General features: G+C 42.7%; 2 protein-coding genes across 5 annotated transcripts in view; both read left to right on the top strand.

The window, feature by feature from the left end:
* The window catches only part of SYNJ2BP (synaptojanin 2 binding protein), a 135,859-nt gene that overhangs the window by 82,938 nt on the left and 31,043 nt on the right, over positions 1-21,878 (top strand). For 2 of the 4 annotated variants that reach the window (XM_066997759.1, XM_066997756.1), the window contains 7 exons: positions 3,374-4,538; positions 6,625-6,856; positions 7,017-8,925; positions 11,383-11,467; positions 12,067-12,199; positions 15,312-15,347; positions 20,197-20,274. In XM_066997759.1, the coding sequence (XP_066853860.1) occupies positions 3,374-3,616 (243 nt within the window). In that variant the 3' untranslated portion in view covers positions 3,617-4,538; positions 6,625-6,856; positions 7,017-8,925; ... (2 more) ...; positions 15,312-15,347; positions 20,197-20,274. Of the gene's footprint in view, positions 1-3,373; positions 6,477-6,624; positions 6,857-7,016; positions 8,926-11,382; positions 11,468-12,066; positions 12,200-15,311; positions 15,348-20,196; positions 20,275-21,878 lie in introns of those variants that run through there. The other 2 variants (XM_013191112.3, XM_066997757.1) reach the window with 2 other exon arrangements.
* The window catches only part of COX16 (cytochrome c oxidase assembly factor COX16), a 44,129-nt gene continuing 31,043 nt past the window's right edge, over positions 8,793-21,878 (top strand). The window contains exons 1-2 of the mRNA XM_048064895.2: positions 8,793-8,925; positions 20,197-20,274. Of these exons, the coding sequence (XP_047920852.2) occupies positions 8,866-8,925; positions 20,197-20,274 (138 nt within the window). The 5' untranslated portion in view covers positions 8,793-8,865. The remainder of the gene's footprint in view (positions 8,926-20,196; positions 20,275-21,878) is intronic.

Below are 21,878 nucleotides of genomic sequence, written 5' to 3'. Positions count from 1 at the left end.
TACAACCCCTGAGCTACATTTCAGGCTTGCATCTCACATAGGCTTAGCCCTTCTGTGGCTCTGGTTGTTTCTTTAAAGTTCCTTCCCCAGTCAGCTGCCATACCAAGAGGCTCAGCTGTGCTTTATTCAGGTGTCAAGCTCAGGCTCTGCTGTAGCTGTGGTAGGTTTTCTGGAGTGGCCACTGGGTATTTCTGAAAGGGATGATAGCAGGACAATTTGATAGGATGGCCAGGACAAGTGATTTCTGACCCATAGCAGCTTATCTGCTGAGTTTGACAGGACAGCTACATGACCCATCACAGGGAAGTTTACCCCTCTCAAAAGAGAAAAAACAACTTGGTTGTCAGGCAAGAAAAAACTCTAAAATGCCAAATTTCTAAGAACCTTAAAAAAATATATATATATTCTTGTGGAAACAGTGGATGGTAAAAGGGTTCTGTAAGTTTATCATCGTTACAGTGCGTGGTTTTCAGTTGAGAATTGCCTTAAAGAGCTGCAGTAATTTTTCTTTGGATTCATACGCAGTTGGAAAACACCCACTTCATCTTACTTGTGTTGTTTTATTTAAGTTCGGTTGGCTCAATCCCATCACAGTCAGGCTTCTCCATGAGCCAAGTACGGCTGGATGATCTAGCATGACACAATCTATGGCAAGGAGCTGAAAACAGAGGAGAAGGTTATAGTGTTAGTGGAGTTCCCTGCAGTTGCCCTTATGCTCCTGTTGAGCATTGTGTTTTGCTGTGGAATAGTAACGAGGCTTTGCTGACAAGAGACAAGGGCAAACACGACTGAGGAAAGGGAAACCACTTTGACTTTATCATTATCCTTAAGCTTCACAAACAGCCCTTTGCTGATTGATGTCATGGTGCCCACACATCTCTCAGTTCTTTTTATGGCTCCTCCTGGCCTCACTGATTCATTCTGGGTGAAGAAGCTCCCATAAACAAACAGCAAATGTTTCAGCACCACTTCCACATTTGGAAGTGCTATTTCATTTGCTAGGGAATCTGCTTAGGAAAGAAAGACAGATTTTAAAGCTGTATTTCCCTTTCAAGCAGTCTTACCTTGTTCCGTTCTATCGTTTCTGCTAATTTTCTGAAGAATCATACCCTGTTTTTGTTTTTCTATTAATATCTGAGGGGGAGAAATCTTTAGTAAGACCTATGGTTGCTTGAGAACTAAATTCACATGTATGCATGCATCACAAGGAGCCTGAACTGAGTCACTTTCTACACTGGCAATATGTTGCCTGAGTTCCTGGACAGGAAGAAAGAGAAATGCTACAAAATCTAGAGGCAATTCTGCTGCATTTGTTGGTTTTGGCTCAAGTTCAATGTTCGAGTAGAAGATATTGAATACAGTTTTAAAAATTCAGCAGTATTCTCATGAAAATGATCAGAGGTGTCTGATGAGAAAATCAAATAGATCAGCAAATTTTCTATGAATGAGTCTTAAATGCAGGTAGAGAGTGCTTGTGCTTATTGATTCAGGCAGTAGTTCTAGCAATGGAAACCAGGAATCCGGATGGGGATAAAGAATTGCTACTGAAGGAACTGTCCACAGATCAAAAATATCAAAAATACAGATTCATATGGCTGTGTCTGAGGTTAAGTAAAATGCAACACCATTAAGAACTGAATTAGAAGTCCTTGATTACCCTTGTAATTTACAGGGCATTGAGTAAAGAACAGGAGTCTGTACCTGAAAATAATTTAAGAAGCTAAATGGTTCTGCTCGTTCTTTGATGCCTAATGACAATGTCTTCATTTTCACACATTGATTTTTTAAACAATGCATGTCAAAATAAAGTTAGTTCCACAGTCAAATTAGCATGATCACAGGTTTGCTGCCTTCTCTACGCCTTACTGGGAATTCCACGCTGTCGGAGTAAGCTAATTTCCTTATACTCAGGTGACTGCCGGACTGGAGCTTAGATTGTTCTGGCCAGACCGAAGTACTCTTGAAGGACCAGCTGGCCATCAGTCCTAAGACCTGTCCAGCAGTATGGCCTGTCCTATTTGCAACTGCTCCAGTGCTGCTCCCTGAAAAATCCCTTGAAACCTCTAAGCAGGGTTCCTGCATTTCCACTGTCAATAACAGACATCTCGCCAAATAAGCTCTTTAGTGGATTAGAGACAAACAACCTCTTAGTTTTTGCAGTAATTGGTATTAAATTAAGTGTAGTTTTAGACGGGAAGAAGGTGGGAGAGAAATGAAAGGAGCTTAGTATTCGCAGAAGGTGCAGCGTGGACAGCCCTGGAAGCACTAATCCACGTAAAGTACAGATCGAGGTCTGTGGGGTGGCATTTCCTCAAAATCTGTCTTGGAGACAGTGCTGGGTGGGAAGGAGAATTCAGGTGTTATGACCTGCCACAGACCTCAGGCTCTAGCATGCTGGTGTAGAGGTGCACAGGCAGTGTATTTACCAAGGACAGATCCTTGAGGCTGGTAAGTTCCAGGTGTCTCTTCTGTGTCTGCTAGGGGAAATGGTGAAATGCAAAGGGAAATTTTTCTTATGTGGCCTAAGCCAGATACTGCTACTAAAATCTGGCACCTGTATGTATGTGTGGGCAAATGCAGCAGAAGGAAGGGTCTGCGGTATGCAGCAAGGTGTTTCATTGTACTGAATATGATACGACTTAGAAAAAGTATCTGTGCTAGCAGAGTGTAACCCAAGTTGGGGCCAGCAGCATGTACAATGAAACGCAGACCTAGTGAGAAGCTAGTATTTTTACATTTGTAGATCTCTTCCCCGCATTTAGGAAATGCTATGCAAGGAGAAATTAAAGGGTAACATGACAATAGGAAAAGGACCCTTAGGTATTGTAACCTGACTGACCCAGTATGTCGGCAAAAGGAAGAAAAGTGAGCAGGAAGAGCAGCTTCTCAGGCATCTCCGGAGATCCGCCTAGTCAGGCTCAGCTTCTCGATTCCTGGAGTCTGCCCAGCAACAGCTTAAATCTTTTTCCAAAATTTCTGAACAATTTTAAAAATGAGTGTCATTGTCTTGATTGAGGGGCAGTAGCAGGCCTGTCCTTTAACCCACGGACTGCCTGGAGAACAGGCTGGCCGAAGATGTTGAGGGCCATGAGCTGTTTTCCCCAGTCACTGCTCAGATGCTGATGCGGGCTATGGCTGGCAGGGCTGTGTGTGTGTTGAGAAGTCGCTGCGTGCAGTCGTTTGCGATTAGAGCTGGTTTTGGCTGTAGAGGGTGGTGGTTTTGGCTGTAGAGGATGCTCCCTGCATTCAAACACGTCTCTTCAGAGCAATGGGGAGCACACCAGCTGAGGTGATGGTGCAGATGGAGGTGACGCTACCACCACAGACGTGTTTGGGTACTATTAACCACGCTCTTGTTTGGTTTGCTCCTCAGATCCTGTGCGGGAAGGAGATCCCCCGCTGGGTGAACCGCCTGGCCTACTTCAGCTCCTGCATCCCCTTCCTCCAGAGCTGCCTCCCCAAGGAGTGGCTGACCCCGGCAGCCCTGCAGAGCCACATCAGCCTCGGGCTCCACAAGGAGGAGCAGGGGGACACAACGGATGAGGAGTCCCCCTCCACCTCCGCCACCCCCTCAGCCTCAGGCACCTCGCGAACCTGTAGGCATACCCGGGTCTAAGCTGTGCCCAGTATGCTCTCTAATAACATTCTCCTCTCTCGTGTACTATTTCTTCCTCGCTCACCCTTTCACATACCTTGGTTTCTCTATTTTCCCCTGACAAGGCAGGGGAAGGAAGACCCCTGCTACTGAGGAGGAGAAGCTTCAGACCCTTTTCGAAGGGCTGCCATGACAGTTGCTTGCCAAAACAATTGTGAACTCCAACACCGAGCTAAGGAGTGTGGCAACTAAGCTGGATTTTCCTCCCGGGATCCTCATGCTCCTCGATCCATGGAGAACTGCTGGCTCTCAGGCATGAGAGCACATGTAGGAGCAAGGGGCACCATACTGTGACGTTCCTCCTCTGGAGCAGTTTTATCTTTTTATCTCTTCCCCCACCCACTTGAGCCCAGCAGCCTCCACTCTATTTTGGCTGGGGTTGCCATTCCCAGATGGCAAATTTCCTGCTCACACCCAGTGAAGGAGGCAGAGCCAGAACTCAACCTCATCTCTTAGACCAGCAACAAGCTCCACTCAGCCCCATCCCTTTTGTAATTATCAGGTTTCTAACTCACGTGAAGGACAAATGAAAGGTGCTGCTGTTCTACAAACACCAGTTTTCAGTACTCAAGTTTAAGAGCTCGAATGACAGTCCTGCTCTTGAAAATAATAACAAAGAGAACCTAGAAAATGAATGTGTTACTGTGGCTTTTCTTTGGGGTCAAAAAAAGGATGGGGCTAGTGCTTAAAGGCAGCTGCTAAGTAGGTGCAGAGATGACTGTTGACTATATTGGTGCTTTTTGGCACAGACCCCTCTCAGTTCCCCTATTTCTAGGCAGTGTTCCTGGTTTCCTCTTTTTCTTTTTCCCCAGGCTGGCAAATCTGTCTCCTAGCTGATGGTTGCTGGCTGTCTTTGTGGGATATGGCCTTCTGGAGCAGTAAGGTGAGGAGAAGGAATCTGCTGGGAAGATCAGTACTTCCTTCAGCTTGTTCTGCACTCATGAGACCTAAAAGGTGTCTCCCAAGCCACCCTTTCCCAGCCTATTTTAGAGCCAACCAAGAAGGTAACAAATAAGTGGCAAACCCAAAGAATGTCAACGTGTTTCCTTCTCCTCCCTTTCTGGAGGTGGAGGGGGAAACCTAGGGCCACATCAGGAAAGCATGGATGACCCTTCCCATGCATGGGCCACCATGGTGCCTTCTGTTGTGTGCACTATTTCAAATGGCATGAAAAATGGGCAGAGCTGGCTCACTAGTCTCTCCAGGCCGGCTGTTGGCAAAAATCTGGTCTTTGGATGTTTTTCTGCTCATTCTGATGGCTGACAAGGAAGCTGAGGAGGGAGAAAAGGACACATACGCCAACTCTTGCACTCAGTTACCTCACTAGGAGTTCTATTCAGATGATGTGGGAGAGCATCAAAGGGGAAATCCAGACCCCACTTTCTCCCTTTTAGCTCCTCTTGGCCACACGAAGGAGGATGAAAAAGGAACAGGCCCATTGTTGACAGAAGGTTTCCGTTTTAGAAATGCTGTTCTCAACAGCTGCTACCAAGTCAGGACTTCCTCCCTCCACCCAAAAAAACCTACAAGCGCTTAAGATGGGTTGTCTCCTTTCATTGGTTGCTGCAAGACCAAGAGTGTGCTAAGTCCAACTATCTGTTTCTTTAGCTCAGGTATACAGAAGTGTGTGCTTTCATGGCTGGCTATGCTGTACAACGTGTCTGTACGGGCAGTGCTTAATGGTTTGTTACATGTGCGCACACTTCGTGAAGAAAGAGGCTTTGGCTTTGGTGAGATGTATCGTATGGAAATACAACGCACAGGATGGTCTCACTCCACTGCTTCCTGGAGTGATGCGTGTGTGTTTGGGCAACAAACCTTTTACAACACACCTCTCATTTTTATCATCTGAACAAATTGCTGCAAGTTCTGTACTGAACTAAAGTCATGTTCCTTACTAACCTTGGCTACTCACAGCCAACACTGCATTGTGACCAATTCTGCAGCTCCTGGTATCCAATCCAGCACCAATCTTGATTACCCTGGCTCGTCCAGGGATGTTTAATAAGTTTTCTATCCTATTCTCCATCCTGCTGCCCAGAAACGTTACACAATGTACTGTTGTGTACTCTCTTCCCCTGCAGTCATGGTCACTGTAGCCTAAACCAGCAGCGCAAGCTCCATTTGTCTGAAGTTCCCAGGGTGCCTGCCAATAGCCAGCAGCACAGTACGTGCAGTGAATTTTCAAATCTCTTTTTAAAGTCCTTCTCTGGAGTAAAGTGTGAAAAGGCTTTCCCAGAGCTTCCGTGCAGGCCAGGGAAACTGCAGTCAGAAATGCCTCGTTCCTGACGTGGCGAAAGCCAGCCAGCCAGCCCTTGGGTTTCCATTCAGCACCTGAGCTCCATGTAAAACTTCACGCACACACCTAGGAGAGAACTACGGCTCCAGCGGCACGTTTCATGAGGAAAACCCTCTCACAGTATTTCACAAAGTAAAATGTTTAACTGGCTGTACTGTAACACAGACAAGAAAGCTGCACTCAACCTTCCTGGGGACATGACTATGTGCTTGAAATATTGGGAGTAACACTTGGGAAGAGCTGTCAGTGTCATAAAAAACAGATGTTTGTTTATCTACTTTTATGTTTGTCAGTCTGTTTATGGCAGTTGGGGTCATAACAAGGAGGCATGAAACCTCTGTCATAATTCAAAACCAGAATATATTCCAGTCTTCAAAAAGGTTCCTCCCCACCCCTCTCTGTTCAAGGTGATTGACCAACAATGTCAAGAACAAAGGCACACTGTGGAAATAAAATATATATTGGTGATAGCTTTATCTCTGTAATTTAACAGCATTTTAGATTATTAAAAATGAAAACATTTTTAAGTCTAATTTACTGCTCATCTCTAGCACAGCATGTTTGGTTTAAGCACTTGTCTTATCCTTCTTAACACAGAATTATTGCTATTATTATGTAATTATATAACATTTGCATTTAGTTTCATATTTACTTTCTCTGACTGTTTTAGATTATAACACCATGGAAAAATTTTAGATATCACCAATTATCAGTGAAAACAAAGAGCAGCTTATGAGTCTTGACAAGAGTACCCAATGGCACCAGCACAGACTCTTAACCCTTCTACTTACTGCCAGGAATTTTTGTGCCCTTTTTGAAGCTGGAATGGGAGGGCACCAACGCTGCATGTGGGCATCAGCAGCTGAGGGTTACTTCTCTAGCAGAGAACTAATAGTCCTCAGGTGAGACAGCAATAATGAAGGTAAGGTTAGCGTAATGCTGTAGTATTAGAGTTACAAGACAAACTGTTTTTATGGAAAGTTACAGTAAGAGAAATGAGGTAAGTAATAACCGCTCTTCTCAGCACTTCTGTATCTACAATAGCAATTCTCTTAATTTCAGATCATTCCCAGTGCTGATAGGAGTGCTCTGTGATGACTTCATCCCAGTCTGAACGCAGCCTAGAGATGAACACAGGCCTGTTCTTTTGCTCTCTTCACTCCCAGACAAAAGTCAGCATTTCTGGAGTTCAGGTGTTTGAGGGGATGGTGGAACACACTAAATTGCTACCAGGAATGAATGACTGCTGGTTCTAAACCTCAGTAGATGATCCATTAATGCTGCTGTATCCAGCTTTGTTTTGATCGGATTTAAAAGTTTCTGGGAGTGTAACATGATTGGGATAAGGGATAACAGTGGAGTAAAATTGGCAGTGTGATCATGGCAGTTTTATCTCCTTGGGAAACAAAATGAAAGACACAGCTGACAGCCAGATCCTGAGGACTGCCTAATCAATGAGATTTGATGGAAAGTCCAAAATCACAGAAGAAAGCCCGCAGGAAAGAAGATGTGTATTCACCTACAGACCCTATTGGGGTTTGCACATTTTCCTTAACAGTGTTGAGATGACTTGTCTTTTGTTGTAAGATTCAGCTGGCTATGTACTGGTCATCCACTGAGTGAATATTAATATGTCTCACTGGGGAGGGTAGAAGCTGTATAAGTTTAAATTCAGCGGTGCCCTCAGTGCTTACCAATCTGAATGGCAATGTTTCCTGCTGTCCTGCTTTCCCTGGTACCCCACTTGTAAACTATGGAAGCTCTTTGTCTCTCCATGCCACCTGCTTTCCTGAAACGCCCCTGATCTCAGCTCCGCAGGCTGGCTTTTGAGATGGCAGTAAAATCCCCACATTTGCTGATATTCAGTGAACTAGTCATTCCTTTGCACTAGTCAGCATTTAATCATCATTCTTCAAAGTGGCACGTTTTGTTTTTGCGGTCCACTTAGCCCAGGCCAAGCCCTTTTCCAAATATCCCGCAGAAGCCCAAAAGTGCAGAACACAGAAAAACGCCGAGAATTTGAATCAAATCCACTTGCTGAAGGGCTTTTTCACACGTTCAACACCACACAGACAGGTGTGCTCAGAGGGGACTGTGACCCTTACAAATCTGTATTGGTGGAAGTCCTTAAAAGTGTGTACATATGCAGTGCTAAATCTTCCACAGTGCAGTACTACAGCTCTGCAGGCGAGAAAAGGCACTCCTCGCCTTGCTGGCAGGGGGACTGCTGCTCTCTTCCCTGCTGGGAACGCTGGAGCAGCTATCGATTTTCACATGGATTTTTCTTCGTTACACAGAAACACGAGCCTTTGTTCCTTCCCAAACTATTCGCTGCAGGCTTTTCCTCTGCCTACTGGGGCAGATTTGTCTGCAGAAACACGTTGCTGCGTTCACCTCTGGGAGTCGAGAAGGGAACTTCTCCCGAGGGACATCCTGCCACAAACCACCTGGCCGCACGGCAGCTGCTCAGCAGCCTCGGGGTCGTGTGGAGAGTTTTCCTCTCTAGTTTTGTGTTGTTTACTCATTTTTGCAACTTTAGCGAGGGCAAGCTCCTCTGCCGTACACACCCAAAGAGAATTGTATTTCAGCAGGGTAATTCAGGGCCAAGCTCGGGTTTGCTGCAGTTTTGGGGACAGTGCTTTCACCTCCCCCTAAGGGCTATGCTGCAGCGAGTAACTTTGAACGTCCAGAGTCCTGGAAGAGAGACCCAACTGCCCCTCACGCACGCGGTTTCCCTCAGACAACGACGCGGTGCATTCACACAGCGCGGCAGCGGCACGGCTCCGCCATTTTAAGCCTCCCCGCGGAACCCCGCCGCCGCGGCCGCGTTGCGCCGCCGGAGGGAGCGGCTGTGGCGGCCCGGAACCGCCGGGCACGGAGGGGAGGAGGGAGGGCGGCGCTGCCGGGGCCCATGGAGCGGCTCCGGCGGCTGTGGCGGGGCCGCACCATGACCTACGGCGTCCCCCTGTTGGTGAGCGGGGCGGGGGGCGGCGGGCTGCTGCCGGGCCGGGGGGCTGGGGGCGGCCCGAGGGGCGAGGGAGGCAGGCACTGGGTGCCCTGGGTGCAGCCCCCCGCTCCGTTTCCGCATATGCAGGTCTTAAAGGGTAAGCGGCTTTCAAGGCGGATGAAGAGTACGGCAAAGGATAATTCTAATATTTTTTTATAGTGGTTTTGGGTAAATGAACGAGATCTCCTTAAATCTCCCGCAGCGCACCTCTGAGAAGTGGGGAGGTCCGGAGAAAGGCGGTGGCGCTTTTTAGAGTTAAAAGGATTGAAAGGTTTGAGGCTGTTTATTTCAGTGATGCAAGTAAGTGCCATTCCAGAGGTGTCCAGGGTAGGAGCTTTAAGTGGAAATGCTCGTGCAATTGGACGCGCTCAAGTAACGTTTCTCAAAATAACGATAAAGACACTTGTGAGAAATGAAAACAGGTCAAAAAATCCCAACAAGGTAAGGTGATAATGACACAACTGTATGAATCGTTTGCATCAGCCAGTCCAATCCCTGATACTGCAAACAACTTGGTGGCACACCTCTCGCGAAGCGATCGAACGTGACTAAAGCTGGCCAGCCACCCTGCTACATGCACATGTACCTGGAGGGCTGTCCAGAGCTGCGCTTCTTTGGCGCTTAGACTGAAATTCCCTCATTTTTAAATGTTCTGATATCATTCTTGAGTTTAACAACACCTTTCTGAGATGTTTCAGGTTGGATGTATTTTTTGGTCACAGCGCTATTGTTTACCTGATTATTATTATTTTTTTTTAAGGTTTGCTACTTACCTTTCAAAATGAGGAGAACTCAGTCTGCTTAATATTCTGCAGCTCAATTTTAACTCCATAAAAGGTTTAGGAAAAATACTAAATTATTAAATTACAGATACTTAGAAGTGGTACACTGGTGGAGAAAAATGTCGCCGTAACTTTTCAATAACAATACATCTGGTTTGGTAGGTTAACTGGCACAGTGAGTGAGGTGATGCAACTGATGTGCAAGATCTTGACTTTGATAAAACTTTCAGCATTACTTTCCCTGTGAGAAGAAGGAGAAAGTACGGCAAAGATACGCTTGTTATCGTTTGTGTTCTCAAAGGATTGAAAAAAAATATTATAAAATGTAGTTATCAGTTCTCTTCCAAAGTGGGAGGGTATCCTGGGTGGGGTGGGTCCTGCAGAACAAATACTGGTTGTGGAAAAAACAGAAATCTTATTAGAAGACACAGAAACAAGAGTAAAGTAAAACGCTTGTTTAAAGGAAAAAAAAAAACAAAACTTAGAAGAGCTTCAACAGCCACCTGTCAGCAACATCATATTTTCAGTTCTGCTCCAGTGCTGGAGCTAGGGCTTCAGCTTTCTGGGCCACGGCAGACCTCTGGTTGCCCTTCTGGGCCCTCTGCTGTTCTTGCGTGGTTTGCCATCAGTCATAGCAGACATTTTAGAGACTTTTTTTTTTTTTGTCTTTGTACTGTTCAATTTCATTCCACTTTCCTTACCACAGCGATCTTTCCTCCAGCAACAATATAATATTGAGCAATATACTGTCATATCTCTTTCCAGGGTTTCATGTCTCCATGACTTAAAATTAGTCTTCCCTGTGAATATTTCAGAATGTTTCTGTGTTGCTTCCCAAGGAGTAAGAAAAAGGAAAATTCTGTGCAGTTCTTTTCAGTTTCTCAGCTATCTATTGAACTCTGAAAGCATCTCTGAAGCTGAGTAGAACATTCCTAAAAGATCAATTACAGCAGAAAAGGTGCTGAATCTGTGCACAGTCAGAGAAGGAGCATGCCTTGGTAACCCTTTAAATTCTGCTGAATTTGTTGATAGTACTGAAATGAAAGTTCTCTGTTAGATTCTTGCATCCTGTACATAATTTTTCACTATACAATGCTGAGACTTTATTCTTCACTACTGCTGGAGGACACGAGCCCACTGCTGGACTTTTCATCAATACTATGTTGCCCTTTTAAAAATTCAAATCGATTTCATATCTTCCTTTCTTATACAGCATATTTGAATGAGAAGTCCCTGCACTACTCTTTAAAAAGGATCCAAGGTTGAAGAGATCATAATTTAAAAACAGATGAGGGTCTTGCTATATAGATGCATGATTTAATAAATATTAAAAATATTTCTTCCTTTTTAGTGTAAGTTATCTTGACCCTTTTTTTGTGTGTGTGTGTTCATTTGGGCTTGGGGCTGTTAGAATATTTCTATGCAGAAGGAATTTTCTTGGTTCATCTTTAAAACATCAAAATGACAACAGCTTTCAGAGTAAGATGCGTAAATCACAGTTTTCAGTCATGCTTTTTCAGAAGATAAGACTGTTTCTTTGTGAGCACCAGGGAGACTGTAGGGGGCAGGAATTAATCTGCAGGAAACTTTGATTTGTCAGCGTTTTCTTTAACTCTTTTTTTTTCTGTAAACTCCTCAGGTTCTGCGTGTTGTAAAACTGTATACATGCAGGAGAGAGCAAAGTAACCTGGCATGGAATATCTTAACAGCTTGAGCGCTGCAGGGTGCGTAGTCGTAAAGCACTGGTGAAGACGGCAATATCTGTGTAGATGTTGGGATGAGCTCAGTGACCTTACAGTTGTAGCTCTCAAATTTGCTGTTATGACAGGAGGGCCTTAGTGTGGTAATTTAAACATCTTTGTCAGCTGTATTGATGTCTCTTTCCTATCATGGTAAGTCAGGCTTGACATTAAAAGGAAGGAGTCTACAAGTCTTTGGGATGCTTGGCTCTGTTCCACAATCAACTCTGCCAGCCCCAAAGGGATGTGTCCGTCAGCGTACTGCAGCTGCTGGGATGATTCTGTAAGACGTTGAGAGAGTGAGGCTCATTGGTACGACATCAGGTGGATCCATTGTCACACCTTTCTTACAAGACATGGATCATGTTAGGGTACCTCTGGTGCAGTTTGAACATTTGAAGGTTGCTGGAAGTAATTTTTTTCAGACAAGTGTAGGTGGTGATTCCAAGTCATTGAGGTAGTGTTTGGACTTCAAAACAGCAAAGCAGTTACAGGTTTTAAACACATGTTAAAAAATGTTATTTTGTGTGCTCACAACACTTGCCAGAACTTGTATTTCTGTTTCTGTCTTTGGCTGATTCTAGACAAGGATCTTTTGTACTCTCTAAGCTGCAATAGGAATGTACAGATCCAGTTCCAGTTCTGCTGTCAACATGTTACAAGGGAAAAATTAAATGCTCAGGATCTAAAGCAGCATCTTGGCAGACAGGAAATATGGTCTGTGCCTCACTTGGTGATTTTCATTGCACACCTAAAATAAGTGTAATGCTCTATATATGCAGTATCACAGGTTTCAAACATTTAGCATGTAGTGACATTCTTCGTATCTATAGCTGTGGATTTTGACATCTTTTCATTCTGTTTTTTTTTTTTTTTTTTCCTTCTCTCTCTCTCTTTAATCTCCTCATCCTGTAATGACCATGTTTTTACAAGTACTTTCCTTGTGTATCTCCTCTTTCCAGATCTTGTCTTTGGTGTGCGTAGTGTTGCCAGAAGAGATGAAGGTAGCTGGGAACAGTGAAAGTTTTTCTCTGTGAATAAACATGTTCCTAAAATATATCTCCGTCAGTGTTTATGCACACAGACTGTACTACATTGCCATCTACATTGCTGCCTTGAACAGTGCAAGTTTACTTTGATAAGCACTTTGTTAAGAGACAGTGAGAGTGCCTGTCACGTACAGGAGAAGAAAGGTCAGATTAGAGAGAGCTGCTACCAGAGCTGCAGCGGTGCGGTCAGCGCTCCCAGGCACCATTAGAGAATGTCAGGGGTGTCTCAGGCCTTGTTAATGAACCCATTTTCTCTCAACTTTATTGACCTCCTCTGGCAAAGAAAAGAAAAAAAAGGAGAGGATATCAGGATATGAATTCACATGTATGCGGATTAGTTTTGTTTGCTGGTGAAGTCAGGGTCATCTAGAAGCCAAGACTGATGCTCAGAAATATTTTGTAAATTCTGGGAAGTGCTATCTTGTGCTGTGACTCACCAATATTGGAAGTTGTACTGGGCTAATGGGTAGGGAAAGTACATTTTTATCATTTAAATGTATTTAAATAACCAAGCATCCAAAGATTCCTTTAAATACAACATTCCTAATGCATTGCATAAAAAGCTGCTAAATTCTGAATCCTGGCATAAACTCTACACTAGGCATGCTTTTTTTTCCCTGCTGATTTTGGAGGATCTAGCCATAAAAGATAATATGAACACTTAGAAAAGTGAAAAATTCTTCTTGGGAGTAATCATGTTTTTGAGATCTATTGTTGCCATCAGTGTCTCTGTGTAAAAACTGTTATTAAATTATCTTTTGGTATTGTGTGAAAAAGAATGACTACAATTAGCATTTTTTACTTCCAGATATGTCAGTGTTATTGTTAACATCATTTACATTATCACCTTGAACAATTCATAATATTGAATTGCAGGATTTTTATTGGTATATATTACTTCATGCAACTTTACATTAACATTTGACATATACAGAACAGTTCATTTAAATGTTAATATGCTTTTGAGAGATGAATAGGAGTTTACATTTATACATGATAAAAGAGTTCTGACTTCTAATATTTGTAGATAAATTGTGATTGCCTGTAAAAGCCCACAAGTATTAAATCTGTAGCCTGGAAAAGCAATAAATACAAAACAGTTTTTAGAGTTTTAAATTGGTAGCTCCAAATCATTGAGTTGGATAGTGTCATTTTTATGCTTTAATCACTTGTATTATAAATATTGTGTCTCTAAGATTATGATGGGATACGTCCATGACTTGTGCTGCACTTCTTTGCATCTCCTGTTCATCCATCTGAGTGTGTGTGTTTGAATCATGGAGCTGTTCCAGATAAAACCACCCCCAGAACCGTTTGTGCCGGAGTGGAAGCCAGCATGTTCAAGCTGAATGGGCTTTTGTGGACTCCAATTTGCGCAGTCTGAAAAAGCTGACATCCATCTTTCACTTGACTGGCAGGTCTTAGAGTTTCTGAGCTCATCTTCTCAATCAATGCCTTAAACTTTTATTTTTGGTTCTAAATTTGAGTAGTATTTTCCAGATAAATGTTAGGTACTCTCTTGTACTCCAGGCTTGGCCTCTGTTTCATTTTAAAAGAGAGGAAGTGTGCTTACATTGTTCAATGCTGTTAGGATGGACTAATCTGGCACTCAGGGATCTTCAGATCCGTGCTGAGCCTAGGAAGAGCAGCACAAGTAGAGATTTGCCTGTTCTCACACTGTGTGCGTAGTCCTGCTTTAAGATCCACCTTCTTCAAGGGGTGGTGAATGTAAGCGGGTAAAATTAACTCTACTCCATTGAATTTTCAGTCCCTGTCCAGCATTGTCAACCAGGGAAGTGTTTCCTTACTAGTAGTGGTTTGTTTTTATCTTCTTTAATGTAGATTTCAGTTTATTTTTCATAGAGTGAACAGGTGACAAGAACCCCAGGTTGCCGTAAGGTATAAACAGTTTCTCATTATACTGTGCCTCGGCTAGATTTGAACATCTGAGTAATGGGAATACTAATTTTAATAATGAATCCAAATTTTGGCTTTTAGAAGCTTTGGAAGAAGGAGATGGTATTCAGCAACTGCAGCTTGGCCACCATGGCAGGCCCGGTTTTCAAACAGCTGCAACTGCTGAATGAAATTCCTGTGTCATCTGCCCAGTCCAAACAGTGGGTGTAATGCAAAGTGACAAAGCTGGGGCTGAAAATGCCTTTTTTTTGCTAATGCTCACACTGAGGAACCTCTGGGTTGCTGTCCGCCCTGCATTGTTTGAAGGTTGGTTTCTACTAAATACATTTCCTATGCTTTCCAACCTGCCATGAAATGGGCATTTTAATGAACCAAGTTGTTTTTTTTTTTTCCTTCCTAAGGCAGAATAGTAGCGCTGAAAGTTTGCAGACCATTTTTGTTGTGCCCTGCCTGTAGCCATTCATATTTACAGTCTTTAAAATCATTGCTTTGAACATACCCTATACTGAGCCAGTTCTTCTGATGCAGTGGGTCAAGTTTAATGCTCTGCACAAAGTTCCACGTTCTGTGAAAGCTACACCTTGCTGCTTTATCAGTCAGTTATGGCTGGCCCCAGCTGATACCAGCTGCTGTCCAGGTTGCCAGCACGGTACTGATGCGGTCGGCTATCGGCATGTTTCATCCGTTTCTGGTTGTAATGCAGTTCAGACTGTCTGCAGTTTGTGAATTCTAGTATACGCATAGAATTGGTGCATGCTCTTACTTTGTCAGGCTTCTGAATGAAATTAAGGAATTTTATAGTTTTGTTTTCCCCCCAGAGGATGCCTCTGATCTGAACTGAAAATGGTTTCCATTTGTTGCAGATGAGAAGAAAAGGCAGACCCTATTCTGCTCCCATTGTGAGTGAGGAGAGGTTTTGGTTTCTGAGAAGATTCTGCCCTGTTTTTTTCTCTTCTCAACAATTTCTGCGTTAGAGCGAAGTGCTGGAGTTGCTCTGGAAAATAAAATACTCTCGAGAGCTGGCAGAGGGGGGCGCTTCAGGTTAAGATGATCTGCCTGGCTCTGCTGTGGGACTGGCAGCTTGAGCACTACTTTATTTAGGAACAAATAAGAGACTTCAGTCTTCTGTGCTGCCAAGTTGCTGTCTTTCACCAGCTCTGCACCGCATATATGACAGTTCTTTAAAAAGGAAACCCCCAAAACCTTTTGACTGTGATCACTGCAAACTAAAATAAAAAACTAAAAATTCACGACTGTTCTAGTTTTGAAGCTCATGATGAATAGCTGGAGGGTTTTGCTGCAGTGTTCTTAAAGAAGAGGCTAGAAAATCAGCACGTTCCTTCTTCAGTGATATTTATGATAACATTTTCCTGCTTTCTTTACACTAGTGTGTAATATGTGTTGCCAGCACTAAATATAGTGGTCTGATTAATGTAGGGATCTACAACAACTGTGAAGTAATTTAGTCATCTGGCTTTCACAATTGGTGCTATAGCAGGAATGAGGTTCTCTAGCAACAGGGATGCTTAGGATACTGCACATTGCTGGTGCTGCCAGAGAAATTGTTTCCTGTTAGTTTGCTATACTCAAGGGACCGAAGGTTAATGGTGGGATCTGCTCTTAAGGCCTAACTTCTTGTGCTGTTACGAGTCCTCAGTGAACATCTCGCTGGTGGTGGTGACAAACACGAGTATTACCCATCCTAAGATGCAGTTAAGTGATCAGGCTGATGCCATCCATAACTAATTGTGTAACACACTTCCCAATGGAGAAGTGGGCAAATAGAATTTTTAAAAGAATGAAAGAGAATTTTATGTCATTTTTTTACATAAGACATGTATTGAGGTTGCTGAGTATATGTGACAGATGGTGCTCTTATGTCACATCCTATCTTTCATTTTGTTTTGCAACATGCAAGTCTTCCATGCATGCATAATTGCATTACAACATCATAGGGGTTTTTGTGTACTCACTGAAACATAAAGGAATAATCCAGTGCGAAATCTTTAATGGGGGTATCGTGCTAGCTGTGCTGCTAAGCTGATTGCACCAACGTGCCTTAAGTGCTGGCTCACTGGGATGTCTCCCAATTTTGCCTTCTTAAGAGTAAACTTCAGGTGTAAGTAAAGGAAAAAGTGAAATCGTAGCATCGTTTCATTGATCTGCTGAAGGCATTCAAGTGACTAGACAGACAGTGTTTACTGTGTAGTAAAGTTTTTGCTCCCCGTTCTGACACATTTAAATCTAATAGTTCCTCGCAGTGAAAGAATGCAGGACTGCAGGTGGAACGCATGGGACTTTGCTTCTGGCCTTGGCTTGCACTGAGCATGTTCATCTGTTGCACTGCTTTTTTAACATGCAAGGAATGTGGAGATTATCTGCATCACAAATTTCAAAGCTAGAAACATATGTGAGACATACAGAATATGGAAGGCCAGTAAGCTAATGACATTGATGGAATTTTTAACATCAGTCTTGTCCCAGTTCTGATTATTTTGATTGCTGAATCTTGATGTTTCATCGTTGTTTGTATGTCTGTATTTTTCTCTTTAAATAGAATTAACTTAAATGAAGATGGTGAGGGCACCTTCCCTCATAATGAAAAAAAAGAGAAAAGAGAAACTTAAACCAAGCTAATATTTCCATTCAACACAATGTCAGTCACTGAGTCCTTTATTACCTCTACTGCTGTTATAGTTGTGTAAACTCATTGATACTTTCTCTATCATGGCTTTTATTGGCTTTTGAACATGGTTTAAAAAATATAATTGACTGAAAAGCTGCCCATTGCTGCTGTGGCATGTGTAGATAAAGGGAACTCATGCTCAGTGCTGTTGGCTAACTGTATTCACATGCTGTTGGCTGATTAAATAAGTGCTGAATGTGGCTGATTAAGGTCTGTTTTTGCAATGAAGACATCATGCTTGGTTCTTTAAAACACCGATCAAATATAATTGTAAATATCTTCTTCATATTTTATATATATTCAGTGCTTTTATATAATCTGAATCCTAACCTTCCAGCCTTACGCTGTGTAATATTTCAGTGTCAGTTATTGTTCCTTACAGTATCGATGGGCTTTGACTCTGACACAGCTGAGCTGATGTTTCATTGAAAGACCAATTCACCATTGCAGTATTGGAAATGTAAAGGCAACTGTGTTGGTAAGGTCTGGCAAGCAAAATGTCCAACTGGCCAGGCTGGCTATACTGCTTATGCTGTATGAAGGGCAAAAGTAGATCAGAATCCAAGTGTTTTCTTTCTCTTCTTTTCCTTCCCTTTAGCAGCGTAAAGGAGTTCTGAGTAAAATTACAGTTTCAGGCCAAAACTTGTCTTAAGGAGGAGAGGTGTGTGTGAGTATCAAATTTTTTAACGTGTATAGCTGCAAACATAAAATGCAGTGTATAATGGATGTTTGCTGTCAAACAAGTGATAGAATGTGATGAGACAAAATGCAAAATGAGTAGCATGACTTATTTCATGCAACAGCTATCTACCTGATTTCCCCTAGCTATGAAGTACATTACATAGTTTTAAATTATCAAAGCTAAAGAAAAATATTTATTTATTTTAGTTGGAGCATGGTTTTGTTCATGTTGCGTCTCATAACAACATACTTTATGCAAGCCTGTTGTTGGATAAATTAATTTTGAAGTGATATCATAATTTCTACTTTCCACCTACTTGAACAACTGTGCACTGAACCAGTTCTAGTGCAGCTGTTTTTGCTCTACCACAGCCCCTCACTGACAAGACAAACATAAGCTGTAGTTTGTAACAGCCGTAATCTTGTCTATACTACTACAGATTTGTTTGTTAGGACACGAGGTTTAAATTAACTCGTAGGCTGTTAATTAACAGAATACTCACTAGGACTTAAAGAATCGGCATAGATTTTCATTAGCTGATAGGTGTCAGCCATAGTAACGTTCAATTATTGTCTGATCCTCGAGACTTCCAGCATATGGTATGAAGATACCATACCTTCAGCTGACAAACCTGCTTTGACGGAATAAATCTTAATATTCACATTCTTTTTAACCATTTTGAATACTTTTTTTTCTTGTTATTCTTTCTTACCAAAGTAGTTATACGTGAGGAAGACATTCTTTTCCCTTTAACACTTTCTTCTCTATTATGTATATTGATGATTCAGTATCTGCAAGAGCAACATTAATTCCTCAAACAGCGGAGGTTTGAGGTCCCTCAAAGTTGCTTGCTACTGCGTGATGATTTTCTTATCAGCTTTCTGAAATTGCAGCTTTGTGGCCTAGCAGCTGGATACTCATATCACAAAACTTTGGTCTGTTTGTTTCTACTCATCAGCTGCATTTGTAAGGTTGTCAAAAGGGCCAGGCCAGGAGACTGGAGCCTTTACCTCCTGGCTGTTGGCGCAGCGTTCCCTGCACTGCACAGAGCACCTCTGTTCCCAGGAGCCCAGTCTGTAACCCGCCTCTGCTCTGGGGGCGTGGGGAGTACGTTCACGTGCTTGTTTCTGAGTAGCTTTATCTGCTTGATGGAAAATCACATAGTCCTGCACCTTCTAGAAAGAGTAAATGGAAGGAATAAATGTAGAAGGCTTGTTTGTTTTAATTGAATGCGTATGGCTTTGTGGCTTCAATGGCCTGAACTTGGGATAGCATACTGTCTGGAAAGCACATACATTTTTAACTACCTGTGCAGCATAATTATAACAATTACTGGACACAAGCCATTGGAGCAAACCTAATGTGTATCAAGAAATCAACCATCATTGCACAGAGAATGGCTACCAGCAGCAGCCTCTAATGAAGGACTGTAACAGTTAAAGGAGTTAAAATAGGTTGGTCCTCTCCTCTTCCTTTTGCTTCTGCAGCCTTCCTTAAGATGCTCATCTGTAGATGTGAAGCCTTTCAGCCTGATTAGAGAACAGCAGAAAAAGTCTGTCAGGTCAGAGCAGCAGTGGAAAAACCTGATTTTTCCACAAAGTAGAGAGATTTCTAAGCTACTTTTTAAGTCCTTCATGGTGTTTGTTAACAATATTTGATCTTTTGGTTGATCTGTCCATTTTCAACGATAAAAATACATAGGCAATTTTATAATATCCCTCTGCCATAAGAAAGAACAATAATTTTCTTAATGCTGCTATGAAGCACTCCCCCCCCTTAATCCCTGTATTGCTCTCTTTCATAAGCTTTGCAGGTGTGGAGGGAATTGCAAGACAACTAAGGAGGCAATAATAATGGTGCAGGTGTGCTGGATATGATTTCTTAGCTTAGTTGATAATGTATCACTGAACCGCAGTTCCAGTGAGCCGGCCTGTTCAGAAGCGTAATTAGATCTGGAACACACAGACATCAGAGCCAGTCAACGCCGTATTGTTACTTCCCCACAGAGTTTGAAAATGATGGGAATAAATGCTGTGGCAGTAACAAAAGGTTCCATTGTTGCAATTATGTCAGGAAGCCATATGGGGAGGTAAAAAAGCGGTAAGAGGAGACGAAATTCCTAGAGAATGGCAGTCGTGATGCACCTGTTTGTATATGAAGGAAGAAATTTGTGAAATCCTGGCCCAAAGAGTGGAAGAAAAATCTCTGACGTTCCACATACTCCTGCTCCTAGATGTATGTTCCAGTTGTTTGTTTTCTTCAGTTCCTGGTGTTTCTGCTGGAAGAATAGCAGAGCACCTCGGAAAATGAAGGGGGTCAGTATGTGGATGTGCTTTTTTGCATTAGTCCTAACTCGTATTTTCATTTTGTTGTTTTTCAGCTGTATCTTGTTGGGGGATCTTTTGGACTCCGTGAATTTGCTCAGATAAGATACGATGTCCACAAACTACATGGCACGGTACTTGAAATGTTTTTTTTCTTTACTCTTCATTTCATTTTGCGTATGTGCTGACTTATAAAGGATAGTTTGCTAGGACAAGCAAACTGTTAGTATTGGGACACGTTAATGCCTTTCACCACTGAACCCTGGGCTACACTTGGGGCTCTTAGGCAGTGAGCAGTGTAGATAACAAAAGAGGCTGAAATAATGACAAATCTTTTTGCTGTCTCTGGAAACTGATGAAAATAAATAATTTGCTTCCTTATATTGATTATAAATGGCAATTCTGAGTCTGGAGAAAGGAAGTATAGCACATCTTCCTATTTCTCCTCTCCTGGGGCTGTTCAGCCTGAAGAGAAGGCTCAGGGGTGACCTTATTGCAACTTTTCAGTATTTAAAGGGGGCTTATGAAAAAGATGGAGAGCAACTTTTTGCTCGGGCAGATTATTTTAGGACAAGGGGGAATGGTTTTAAACTAAGAGGGGAGATTTAGATTAGAGGTTAGGAGAGGTTAGGTTAGGAAGTTTTTATATGTAATCTAGACTAAGAAAACTTGATATTTTAGAAGGTGTGCAATAATCTTTTGGTTCTGTTTTCAAACTGTTTGGTGTTGAGTAAATAGTGTTAAATTTTTGGGGAATGATTGGCTTCAAGTCGACTGAGATAAGCAGATACCTTTAACATTGTGCTACATCCTATTCTTTAAGCTCTGTGACAGAAACAGGAGCTAATCTTTACTCCCCATGGCAAAATGTACTACGTGGAAGAAGCCTTTCTTTAAATGTGCTGGAAACCTTCTGAATGAGAGAAGTGGCTTGTTTACCAGTGCTACTTATGTCTCCAAGTGTACCATTAGTTCCAAATTATGTGTGAAATGATCTGAAAGGAGCATGCTAGTTAAGTAGGAAGTAATACTGATTTGCTGTATCTAACTTTGTAGCATACAAACCTGCTGTTGCAATGCAGAGAGGCTTTGTGGTCTCAGTGCTGCTGACTTGCAGGTGACATAAAGCTTTTTTAAAGACTGTGTAGCACTTTGTGTAAGAAGTGCTTGTGTAAGACTCCAGACACTCTGCCTAAGAGGTCCATGACAGAGTTTGTAACCTAGGAAAGAATGGGCTTACAGCGGCTTTCTACTGTGACCAAATCTTTCAGAACTTCATCTGTTCAGGGTTTGGAGACTCCCTTGTTTTGTCTTAGACCTTGTTGTGGGCCATCTAAATTACGTCAATTGCTCTCTGTTGTTCCTTGTGTTGCATACCTGATTATGGCCTTTGAAGCACCACGCGGCCCACTTCTGCTCAGTCCCATATTTGAGGTAGCCCTTAAAACAGGGGAGGGTGATCTTACAACTCTTTTCTACAGAGCTGTGTGCTGGGTAGTTATTTTCTCTCAGGCCTGGGCTTTCAGGACCAGCTGTAGCGAAGTTGTCCTCTATCCAGATGGGGATCACAGCAGAGGCAAGAATTTGCCTGTTGTTTCTGTCAGTTTCTTGGTCAGATTCATACTCGGTGATTACATTTGGCCTCCATGATCTGGACAGTGACCACAGCCCAGAGAAAAAACACGGTAATAGATGTGTTTGTTCGCATCTATGGGGCTCTGTGTCCCAGCATGTATAA

The sequence above is a fragment of the Anser cygnoides genome, chromosome 5 (assembly GCF_040182565.1).
Source record: "Anser cygnoides isolate HZ-2024a breed goose chromosome 5, Taihu_goose_T2T_genome, whole genome shotgun sequence".
Lineage (NCBI taxonomy): Eukaryota > Metazoa > Chordata > Aves > Anseriformes > Anatidae > Anser > Anser cygnoides.
Note: the sequence above shows the minus strand (reverse complement) of the source record. Positions and strands in the feature narration are given on the sequence as shown.